Source organism: Lygodium microphyllum, chromosome 1 (genome assembly GCF_053477565.2).
Source record: "Lygodium microphyllum isolate KBCC chromosome 1, Lygodium_microphyllum_v1.1.10, whole genome shotgun sequence".
NCBI lineage: Eukaryota > Viridiplantae > Streptophyta > Polypodiopsida > Schizaeales > Lygodiaceae > Lygodium > Lygodium microphyllum.
Window position 1 is genome coordinate 70,956,132 of NC_141135.1, and position 12,757 is coordinate 70,968,888.

At 44.3% G+C, this 12,757-nt stretch overlaps 2 protein-coding genes across 3 annotated transcripts in view; both read left to right on the forward strand.

Annotated features, from left to right (window-relative positions):
* AARE (acylaminoacyl-peptidase-like protein) overlaps nucleotides 1–12,757 on the forward strand; it is a 168,545-nt gene that overhangs the window by 64,469 nt on the left and 91,319 nt on the right. The gene's annotated exons all lie outside the window — the stretch shown is intronic.
* On the forward strand, nucleotides 7,391–8,371 carry LOC148041241 (uncharacterized). The gene is made up of 3 exons (XM_087685857.1): nucleotides 7,391–7,450; nucleotides 7,676–7,772; nucleotides 7,869–8,371. Exons 1-3 carry the CDS (start codon nucleotides 7,391–7,393, stop codon nucleotides 8,369–8,371), a joined length of 660 nt encoding a protein of 219 aa, XP_087541983.1.

The following is a 12,757-nucleotide window of genomic DNA, read 5'->3' on the forward strand; positions in this document are numbered from 1 at the left end:
CAAGAGTTAGTGGCTTTGAGGAAGAAGAAGGAGAAAAGTGAGAGATTCTATTATCACTGAGTGTCAATATGTTTGACGTAGCGCATGGTTTTTGTACGTTTTGTACAACTTTTTCTCCTTGCTTTATGGGCTTTGTGATGCTCCTCATGCCAGTTGATGTCCATGGGAGTACTTGAGGATTAAGGTAGTCATCTCTCATTAATCCTTATACTTCTCTAATAAGATTGACCTCGGCATGATGGCACTACCTTTTTGCTTATTTTGTTTTTGTTTCTCTAGAACAAGATATACCATTGATCTGTTATATTCAACTCTGTGGTTTGATAGGTCATTTTTGCTTTTATGAATATGACTCTCCTCCCTCCTTCCCTCCCTCCCTCTCTCTTTCTTTTTTTTGTGAAGACACTTGAATTAAGTAGAAAATATTTACATCAGACCATCAGGTCAAACATTGTCTTTGTATCTCTCTCACACTCTCTTAGTCTAATATTTACATGAGGCTTGCAGGCTCTCAGAACAACCAGAACAACCTATACATGAACAATACTAATAAATCACACAGAAGAAACAACTGGACTAGATCGAACAATTGCCAGCCGGGGAGCAGCAATATCCGGAAGAACCAGGTCAGTAGACATCATAGAAGAGATTTTCCATAACACTAATCCATGCACACGGGCCACATGCCCATAGATGCCTTAAGTTGAATAAAAAATAAAGGCATTGCGAGTACGCCATATATGCCACAGGGCTGTCCATCTAAGGAAATGGAATAGACAGGAACAATCTGAACTCAAAGAGGGCATAGAGGACATGTTCCCCATAATCCAGGAACGAATTGGTATGCGGTGCTGAGTCATCGAGGACCACACACGGGAAATGAAATTCCAAATCTGTCGTGCAACTGGGCAAGAGACAAAGATGTGAAGCAATGTCTCATCACATGTAGTACAAAAAATACGACTTGCACAGATCTTTCGGGCACAAAGTACTTCTCCCGTTGGAAGACCCCCAATGAGCAGTCTCCACATGAACACCTTTCCTTGATACGGAACCTTAGACTTCTAGAGCTGAATAGATCTTTCCTGCCACTTCTTTTTGCTATCCCTAAGATTCCATAACTTATTAACTTTCCCTACGACCCATCTCTTAGCTTCCACCATGTGATGATATATTTGATTAGCCGACCTTTTCTCAAAATCATTAGGAAGCACAAACATCTAGTCACGCCATGGATTCAATGGCTGTAACGTAAGCAAAGGAGAGAACCTCTAAAGACCGTCCTGCATGGATGACCAAATATTCCTGTATGCGGGAGGCACCCTAAAGTACTGACGAATATGCCTAAAAGAATAAAGGCGGGGCTGCCTAGGAATACTCCATCACAGACAGTCTTCAACCCCAACCTAGCCATTCGATTAAACTTGTCTCGCTGCAAATCTTTTTGTGGCCAATCCAACAACCTTGAGGTAGCCAGCATTTGTCCTTGCAGCAAAATTTTCTCCTTACGAATATCCGGAGGACGTCAAACTGCAAAATGAAGCAACTCCTGCCAGGAAGTAGTCAAATGAGAAAGGAGAAAAGACTGGGAGACCTTTATAGGCCTTGTAGCATGCCACTAGGAAGCATGAATAACCGTGCTACCATGAGAGATGCCAGTCTTTTCTATGAAGAATTTGGCAATATCTGACCAAGGATGACGGTAAATACATAGACTCTACAAAAAGGATAGCCTCAAAGCAGCTATATGCAAATTAACATCCAACAAAGCTGCACCCCCCATCCTTTTGGGAGTGGTCACATGTTGCTAGGAAATCCATACCTGCCCCAAACAATTGCCTTTCTTTTTCCACAACATAAATCTGATAGGCTGGACCAAATCCAAAAGGGACTTCTTAGTCGAAGGAAGCAATGGCGGATAGAACGAAATCATACTGATCATAATGCATTGAGCCACTTTCAATCTAACATGTAGAGGCCAACTCTGAGATTTCTAGTACATGAACCTGTCATGAATTCGGGTGGCCATCCAATCCAGCAAGGCACGGGGAGCAATCTCCACACCAATAGGATATCCCAAGTGTCTGGTTATATTGCCCCTTGGGATCACAATGCCATTTCAGGCCAAGGCGTGCATATCATTCTCCCTACAGGAGAGAAGGGTGGATTTCTGAGTATTAATGTGAAGACCCGATGCCAAACCAAAAAGATTCCATGCCACCATTGCCCGATTAACATTAATACGATCCGCTTTAAGGAACATAAAAGAATCATTCGCCAAAGATTGGCCCACAAGCTGATCACCACCTAGAAGAGATAAGCCAACTATCTTCCCTTGAGCTGCTAACTTATCCAATAATGAGAGCATGGGGTGCATTACCAAAGCAAACAGCAAAGGGCTGAGAGGATAGCCTTGCCGAATAGACCGAGATAAGGCAATTTCCTCTGTAATCCCTCCATTAAGAGCAATACGAGCCACAACCCCCTGACTAATGGTATCAACTAGAGAAATCATACGGGGCCCAAAACCCATTGTAGACATTAATTGCTACAAAAATGACTAGCTAACATGATCAAATGCCTTCTCGATATCCAACTGAAGCATAGCAACTTGCTGGCTAGAAGCTTTGGCATCATCAATTCCAAGCTGAACATTCAAAATGTTGTGCATTATATTCCGGCCTTTAATGAAATTGTATTGATGTGGATGAATGAGGTGCAGAAAAACTTTCTGCAATCTGTTGGCAATAATTTTGGAGAAGATTTTATATAACGATCCCATAATTGAAATGGGTCTCCATTGTTTCAATGAGGTTGGAGAGGGAACCTTGGACAACAACGTGATGATAGCAATCTTCCAAATTTGAAGGCATCATACTAGAGTTCCACACCCGCTGACACAAGCAAGTTAATGGATCCTTAAGTAGTTGCACATGGGCTGAAAACAGCTCATTAGAAAGGCCATCCCAGCTTGGACTTTTCCTTTGAGGCAAGTGAGACAACACTTCTTCCACTTCATCTTCAGAAATATCAGCCTCCATTAAATTCACCCATTTTGGTTTGACCTGATTACTAACCAGGTCACAAATATATGTCCGAGAGGAGAACGGCATCTGAAAGAATCTCTTGGAGACCCAACAAGGCCCTATGGAAGTCAAGAATCATGCGAATAATGGAGGCAAGATAAGTCACCATATCACCTTGCCCATCATTTAAACACAATATTTTCGTGGGCATATTTCTGATGCAGATGAACAAAAAATTGATGAGTTTGATAGTTGTTATCATGTAAAGCTTCGGCTTTGGCCAACAGTTTGTATTTTGCATATTCCTCTTTGTGAAGAGATTGGACCTTGCCTTTCAGCCATTCAGTGCAAGTGAGCAAGTCATGATTGGAATCCCGAGTTTGACACAGAGACAAGAAATGAGCTAATAAAGATTGAGCATGTTGCAATTCAGCTTGAAATGAGGAAGCATGCTGAATTTCATATTGTCGGGATAACGCTCACGCATTATCCCTAAAATCCGCCCATGCTTCCATCCTTGTAGATAGGACCTTCGAGCTAAAAGAAGCTATCAACTGTTGAACACCTTTTAAAAACTGATTATGCTTTAAAAAAGATTGATTAGACCCAAGAGGCAAATGGGCAAGGAGAGTCTTAAATGCGTGAATAGGTCTGTGGCTCATTTCTTGGACCAAAGGGTAATGATATGACAAAACATGTTGTCTTTCCACCCGCACATCAATGACTTCGGGAAGAAAAGAGTCACTTTGGCAAATGTAGATCCTATCCAGTCTGGCCCAAGTATTTCGATGCTGAAAAGAACGATAAGTATATCCGGCTTGTGATGGATACATCCACGACCACATGTCCTATTTCAAAGATGCTGTTGCAAGAGCATCCCAAGCCTATCGCTCAGGGCCATCCATAATCGAATGCGGCGAGGTCGCCTAATCTGCTGTAGAGACACACGCATTAAAATCACCCATAACAAAGCCTTGACGAGCCATGGCAAGGCAGTGCAGGTCATCCCAAAGCTGACGACGTTCCCTTGCATTAGAAGGAGCATACACGCCTACCATCCACAAAACCTCTCTCTCATAACATATTTCCAGGATCACAAATTGGTCGCGGGTATCTTGAGAAACCAATGCTGGTTGCAGGGAGGATTTGACAACCAACATAACCCTCGATCTATGCGGAGCGTGACTACTAAAGAAGACTGCATAATCCATATACACATAAGAAGATCCAGCCAAAGCATGCTGTTTGTGCTCCACAGCACAAAAACATCCCAATTTCCAGCTAACACAACTTTCCATAGCCGATACTGCTTGCTGGCCAAAGAAATACCTTTCACATTCCACAAAGCAATTTTCATGATGAAATCACAAGCGAGAAAACTAGTGAGCTATCGCTTTCCCTTTCCCTTTCCCTTTTACATCAATAGCCTTGGCAGCCTGGAATCTCTCCATTTCACTATGGATAACATCTACAAGATCAGCCCTTTGCAAACTTGCAATCAAAGGTCGGGAAGGAAATTGCAGTTGGTGGGAGTGGAAAACATCTCAAGGAGGCACAAGCCTTCCACGAGCATCGAATTGCAAAGCTGCATCAGAAGTCCTTGTATCTTCCATTGCCGGAGCACCCAAAGTTTGAGGTTTCATATAAAATCCCTTACCTCTGCGTTGAAAGGTCTGAGTGATTAGGGGCGGCGGAGAATGGGCAAGAGTCAAGTGAGAATCTTGCCTAGCATTACGACGAACCACAGTGACCCAAGAATCCTCCCTAGGACACAAATTCCACCCAACTGCAATCGAAGGACGTTCCCCACCCACGTGAGGAACATCCTTCTTGCCTTCCTCATGACCATGTTGGGGAAGGTGCTCTGGATCAGCTACTGGTTGATGAATCATTTGCTGAGGAAGGTGGTCTTGCATTTCCATAACTTGATCCATAGGGCCCTATACTACCTCCATATTTTTGTTGCATTTTGAAATGAAATGGCCCAATTGGCCACATTTGAAATAGTGTCTCGCAAAAGTATCCCATTTCAACTCATACACCAACGTTTGTAAGCCTAGAACTTCAAAACGAACTTTTGTCGGGCGAGGTTTTCCTGTATCCCACATCATACATGCCCTATTCCTATTGTGGGAAGCCAACTGAGGTTCCACCAAAACCTCACCAAGGGTTCTCAGTATGAGAGGGAGAAGCTCCAAAGATGCGAAGGAAAATCAACCACCTCCACCCAAATTGGGCATGCTTGCCTCAGCACCTCCTGAAACTTGGCCATAGGCCTCCAAGGGACCATATGAACCAGCTGCCCATCCAAAAACAAAGGAATGCGTTGCATAATGAAAGCCCGCACTTTCGAGGAACTAAAAAGAATCTCAAATACCCGTGGGTCCATCATATATCTCTTCAACAAGAGGGGCCTGCATATGCCTTGAAGCATCATCATGGCACTGTTCAACATTGACTAACATGGACTGCAACCAAGCACGAATTCTAGTGATCAAGGGAGAACTTCCTGTGTAAAGTAAAAGATGGTAGCCCTGTCATGAAAAGCAGCAATCTGCTTTAATACCAGATCAGTTCCCATGATCGCAACCACCTGATGCCCATCCGGGAAAGCGTTAGCTTTACCCTCATTAGCATGGACATAGTCCGACATAAGATGATTAGCGGTATCCATCATGAACTGAAGAGACCCATCAATCTGTGAAGAAGAAGCATTAACCTCTGGCTGAGACAAATTTGGGGGGCTTAAGGCCACATCCTACGATATTTGCACATTTCATCCCCATCTATCAACGACCCAGAGTCTTCAGCCGAGAAATCACCATCCGGACCCTCCAGGTCTTGGTCATTCCCTTGCCCTATATGCTGATCAAGGAAGGCCATATCAATGCCATTTGATACCTGCAGATTCGCCATTATAGAAGTAGATGGTGATCATAAGATGTGTCGCTGAACACTAACAGGCTGTGTCCCACCAGATCTGGGCTGGGACTGACTTCTGCAGGCCCTGTGTGGAAACACTCTGCGCAGGAATAGTAAGTGCGAAAGGTGTCTTTGCTCCCTCAGTTGTTCACGCAGACGCTGCAGGAAGAAGGGATGCCAAATCTGTAGGTCGAGCAGAAGAGTATACGTACAGGGAATGCAGGAGCAGGTCGCGATTTACCGGGCTTTTGACAGGGCGGGTAGGCATGACCCACTGCGGATCAGAAAAGGGGGGCCAAGAAGACTGCATGTGACCCTCCTCAGACAGCGACGTTGCTGATCCGAGGCGCAAGCCTGTGGAGACACAGAAGATGCAGAGTTGCAGGGGATGATTAGGGTTTACCCATTTAATGACAGGCAGAAGGCGATGGCACTGGGGCAGATCCGATTAATCCCGATGAAGCAGCATCGCAAACGGTGCACATGACACGACAATGCCAGATCTCGGTTGCTCTCCTGCCATCGTGTCACTCCCCTCTCTCTCTCTCTCTCTCTCTCTCTCTCTCTCTCTCTCTGTCTCTGAGCATGTCGGATGCTGACGAGATAGGCGTGACGCTGGCATGAAGGATGCTAACGAGATTGGCGTGACAGGACGGATGCGGATGAGACAGGCGTGACGTTGGCATACGTGTCTGGTGTGTCGAGGATGTGTCTGGCGGGTTGCGGACGCTTGTACATGTCTAGCGTGATGGGGACGCTTGTAATGACTATTGACGGATGTGTCGTGAGGACTTGAGGTGACGTACCTGGTGTGACGTCAGACCTCTCTGGCGTGATGCAGACTTGTCGTGCGCAAGAATGTACCTGGCGTGAGGCAAACCTGTTGTTAGCACTATAGTGTTGCAGAGATGTACTGAATGCATTGACGCAGACATACTGTATGCAGTAATGTACTAACATAGCAAGGTACTGACACAGACCCAGACCCAAATGCCAATGTACTGAGACGGCAGACGTAATCAGATTGATATGATACGAATGTACTCAGAATGACATGAATGAAGACCTGGGTGAATGCACTGATGCACTGGCTTGTGGACTAGGCAATGATGCATTGACTATGATTTTGATCAGGTCCTAGAGTATGCAGTAATGCACTGACTAGGGCTACAATCTGTATTTCTGCAGTGACTATAGACAGTGTGAAGGCATTTGGGCTCGTAAAAGATTACTGGGTCTACAAAAATTTAGTGAGGGGTTACGGAAACCCTGGAAATTTGTAGGAATCATAGAAATTACTCTGATTTGACAGTACAAAGTACAAGTTGAGTGGCTTTGCTCACAGTGTGTGAGAGATGGATAATGTAGACAAATGCAAGCATCAAACCGTGGAAAATGAATATCTGGGAGATGAATCTGATCAAGAACTAACACAACCGTCCATGGAAGCAATGTTCAACACCCCTTCTAAGAACACACGGTACAAAACTTATGGCCGTAGGGTCCGTGATTGGATTGTCTCCCCAGCATCTGACAGGCATGGAAAGGCCTCACGCACCATGAATGAAAAGAAATACGAAGAAATTCATCTCATGATTCGCTCTGAATTACGAATTATGAGACAATAATTGGAGAAAGAAATACGAGAGCAGGTCAATTCCGAACTAATGGTAAATCAAGGGGCAGAAATGTAAGACATGTAGATAAAGATTAAGAATGACTTACAGGTACAAATGCTGTCTGAAATGCACACGCTGAAAACTGAAATATTGAAAGTTGTAGATGCCCACAAATCAGAAATCTTAGAACTGAGGGAAGAATTGAGTACATTTAAGAAAAAAGAAATGAATGTGCAAGAAGAATTACAAAAAGAGAAAGAGGCTTTGAAGGCATGTGAAAGGGAGGTTCACTCATGGGCAGAAGTGGCAAAGACAACACAGAAGCAGATAGAAGAAGCCAGCCCATGGATTGAGATAGTAAAAAAGAATAAGGGAACATTAGTGAACAAAACTGAAGTAATGAATGCTACCTTGGAAGAAGAGGCTAGGAAACGGGCTAGGGTTTTACATGTACGGGTAGTAGGATGGGAGGAGAAGAGCAGCCCACAGGAAGATGCTAAGACACTTGCTGACAAAATTGGGGGTTCAGATGTACCTATCGTTAGTGTGTGGAGAGTGGGGAAAGAGGACTCCAAGTCCAAGGCTCTCATTCTTCGCTTGGAAGACATAGAGAAAAAAAAGGCCTTCCTCTCCAAGAGGAGAGCCCTCAAGGGTGAGAAGATTTACTTGGATGAGGACCTTATCCCAACACAAATAGCGCATCACAGAGAACACATGCCCAAGGTATTGGAGGCTCGCAAAGAGGGAAAGTGGGCTGTTTATAGGGATGGACGAGTCATCATCACTGACAAAAGGACTTCATGACGGTACGAGGCCTATGAGATACTTCGGATGTCAATATGGAATTGTAATGGAGCCCTATGCTTGGATGCTGGTTACTTTGAAGATAGCTTTCGAAACATAGATATAGCAATGTTCACAAAAACACACCAATGTAAAGGTAGCCGACTACCCGACGTGCGGGGATACATGTGGGAGATGTGGCCATACTATACTGGGAAGACCTCAAAGAAATATTGCAAGTAATGAAAAGAGATGATGATGCACAATATTTATGGATTAGGATACATGCACGAAGACCACGGGATATATTCATCGCAATATGCTACTTTCCTCCTGCAAATTCTACCTATGCCACACGAGATGGATCTCCCTTTGATGTATTTTATGAGGATATCATGAGATATGCTAGCATTGGGGACATATTATTAGTAGGAGATTTCAATGCACGCATTGGAGATAGACACAGTGACTTTTATATGCATGATAATGCCGTGTTCAAGGAGATCAACATAGATAAAATAGGCCTACGCAGGAGAGCCAAGGATAAAGAAGTGAGTACCTATGGGACACACCTATTGACTTTGGGAAGTGCACATAGACTAGCCATCTTTAATAGTTTGCCACAATGGCCAGGATCTGACAATTTGACATGTTGCAATCACAAAGGAGGGGCAAGTACTGTGTGTAGGATGTGTTTATCAAAGAGCTCCAAGGTATACTGATAGAGGAGAACATTCTAGTATTTGGTGAAGTGTTTGTTGGATGTATCCAACAATATGTGGTATCCAAGGCAACAAAAAAGACAACATGATAATGCCAATGGGATTACTACTTGATGTGAAAGAAGTATGGGATTTGAGATGTGACCAAATCTATTGCTTTGTGGAGACCATGTCAAAGGAAGCAATTGTGCTTATTAGTATATATATTCCTATAAGGATGCACCTCCCTAAACATCCCAAATACTACATTACAGAAGATACCTCACACATCTACAGTGGTTCTCTGCAGACGAGTTTACATATATTGGACTTTAGTAGATCGTTGGAAGAATGTACAAGGGATTTAGCAGAGGCCATACATGGATCAGCCATGTATGCATTCCCACACACCTTACCCCGATGTAGACCCACACGATCTAGTGCTCCCCAAAATAGCTGGTATGATGATGAGTGTAGAGTTACTCGAGCTCGCTTACAGAGGAAAGTGGAGCCAGGCACTCAGACACATGGCTAAGCAAAGGTATTCTTCAAACGTCTTGTGCGGAAGAAGAAATGAGACTACTTAGCGAAAGCAGAAGCAAAGATATATCAAATATTTTTGGGGCGGGATAGCAAAAGCACATGGAAGATGTTTCATGAAAGACAGCCCCCCACATAGATCACATCACCAGATGCTTGGCTTGACTATGGGAGACAGTTGTATGACCTGCCAGGATAGCCACCTATGCAGCCCCCACAAGCTTGTAGGCCAATGCAGTGGTCATTCTTCACATGGAAAATGGCTAGGGATGCAATTTATAGATTACAAAATGGGAGGGCACAGGATGAAGATGGACTAGTAGCAGAACATTTCTCACATGCTTGTGACATATTAGCGTCCATATTAGCACATATGTTCAATAGAGCAGTATGTGAAGGTTTCCCTATGAGTTGGTCAGACAATACTATAATTTCGTTGTTTAAAAGTGTTGATCCCGTGATTCCTAGCAACTACAGGACTATCATGATCGGTCATACTCTGGCCAAGATATATGGATCTATATTGGAACATGAACTCAGTGATGAGTGGGCTGAAATGCAAGGCAAGAGAGTACAAGGTTAGGTAGGTTTCAGAGGAGGATATACCATGTTGGACCATATTCTCACACTTAGAGCCGTTATTGAGGAGGGTCTGAGGAGGATCTATTGTTGCTTTGTAGATTTTCGCAAAGCTTTTGATACAGTGTGCACGCGCATCATGCAGAGATTGCACGACATTGGAGTACCACAGGGTATACGATGGGGTGTCTATGCATTATATGAGGTAGTGACAGGTCATGTACGAGCACTTGGGGGGCTATCAGAGAGGATTGACACTACCATAGGAGTGAAACAAGGATGTCCACTTTCACCCACATTGTTTAGTCTATACATAGATGAAGTGTTTGATTACATAGACCGAGGAGGAGGAGCTGGAGCTAGCCTGGCAAGGGTGCTGATACTAATATTACTGTATGCAGATGATATTGTTCTCATTTCAGATTCACCGGAGGGATGGCAGTGCCATCTAGATACTTTGCACATCTTCTGTAGAGATAAAGACCTCATAGTGAACCTTGGGAAGACCAAAACCATGGTTTTCAATACTTCAGCAGCATGTGTGACTAGATCTATGTACCAGTTCACATTTGGGGGAGACATACTAGAGCATGTGAGGAAATATGTCTATTTGGGTGTCACCTTCTCTGGCTCACGTATTTCGTTGAGAGGGGCATCAGAGGCACGTCTGGCACGTGGATACGCAACACTAGGGGCACTCGAGAGTCAATGTGCTCACATACAGTTCCAGGAGTCCCGCACCAAACTCTGCTTGTTTGACACCCTAGTCACACGTGCATTACTACATGGAGCAGAGGTATGGGGTTGCAGCTTGTACCACAGGCGTCTTAGCCCACTCACGGATCAGATTGGAGTAGAGAGTGATTATTATGATGGTTGGGATAGCATGGAAAGGCCATTGATCATGATGATAGCACGTATGGTTAGGAGTAAGCCCTCCATTCCACATCCCATTGTCAGAGCAAAGCTAGGGGCAGCACCTATAGTTCCGGAGGCACTCTTTAGGGCAGTGACCTTTTGGCATAGACTATGGGAACTTCCATGCCATAGATACTCTAGATTGGCACTAACCTCATCTAGACAACTAGCAACAGGAGGCGAGAAGGATTGTTGGTTTTCACAGATGACTATTTGGATGAGCCTACATGGTTTGGATATTGACTGTCTTCCACCTTTGGATTATAGCCTTGACAGCCCTACTCTTTCTGTCAGCCGATCAGAGTTGAACTAGGTGATCAGAGTTAATATCTTGAGGATTGAGACAGCAAGGACATGGATCCATCCGCCACTCCCTCTAGGATTAAGAATGGAGTTCTACAGGAGTCATTTCTTGTCTCTCTGATGATGATTTCACTATTCGGCCAGCATATATGGACACCCATCTCTCCCGTAGCGTACGGGTTGCTATCGGATAGATTCACATCTCCTCACATAGGCTTGAGATGGAGATAGGCAGATGGAGAAATACCCTAGCAAAGGATAGGACTTTCCAGCTTGTGGTTGAGAGCCTAAGACAGAGGAGCACTACATATGCAGATGCACAGTATGCTATGACATATGAGGACGGTACCACTGCCTCTTCCGTGATGGATTTGGACCTCTTGGTTGTGTCATTGAGTACGAGGACCAGAGATGCCTAGGTCTCCTCCTCCTGGAGTTCGAGAGGCGCCGAAACGCACTATTGCGAGACAGGAGGCCAGCTCACCCAGAGGGACACTCACAAAGAGCAGTGACAGACTTCTTTTACAGAGCCGACCCTATTGACACTACCAGCCTAGTAGAGATAGAGCCACCCCGACAGACACCTTACAAGCCACACTGCGGAGTCACAATGGATAGAGCCATTTCCCTTCGTCGAGCACGACGACCCCGTCTACCAGGACCACGTCCGAAGAGGTCACGCCAGAGTGGGATTAGAGCCATTATCATGAGACACTGTAGACTCACCACCGGGCATATTAGTGAAGCAGCTAGGGACCGCATCATAGCTGAGATCATGTGCAGATTTTGAGATCAGCTACAGCCCATAGGCCCCACCACACTTTTGTACATGGTTCTATCAGATCTGGTTCTCCTTTCCTTTCCTTTTCTTTTCTATTGATGGAACAACACTAGACATGGTTCAACCCTAGTATAGTCCGATTGTATAGTTATTTTCAGTATTGTTTCATGGGCCACCCACTTATTTGTAATGTTATCTTTTCTTGTATTGATGAGATGACATTAGACATGGATGTACTCTGGATTATGTCTCATAGGCCACATTGGCCTTATGTAGACGTTAATATTTCTTTGTTTCTTTCCCCCCCCCAACTCTTTCCTTGCGGGCCTTCTTTCCCTTTCGAAAATTATGATATTTGCAAGTTTTATTTGGCTCTATTACACATGCTTCTGTGTGTTCTCCAGTTACCATCTGTCACTGAAGGTTTGGTTTCTCAGATTCATTCGACTTGTTTGTGTTAAGAAAGTTAATGCCTTCACCTTATGGCAAAGTGAAATCAGTTTCTGAAACACTCATCTACTATTACAAGGGGAGTGAGAATAGTTTGTTTAGAGAGTCAAATGCTTTCAACTGAGTGGAAGGGGA

Bases quoted from the DNA above. Each gene is read 5' to 3' on its own strand.
- LOC148041241 (XM_087685857.1), top strand. From the start codon at position 7,391: ATGGAAGCAATGTTCAACACCCCTTCTAAGAACACACGGTACAAAACT. The intron at 7,451-7,675 runs GTCCGTGATTGG...AATGACTTACAG, and splicing joins ACAAAACTTATGGCCGTAGG to GTACAAATGCTGTCTGAAAT. The intron at 7,773-7,868 runs GTACATTTAAGA...ACTCATGGGCAG, and splicing joins AGAACTGAGGGAAGAATTGA to AAGTGGCAAAGACAACACAG.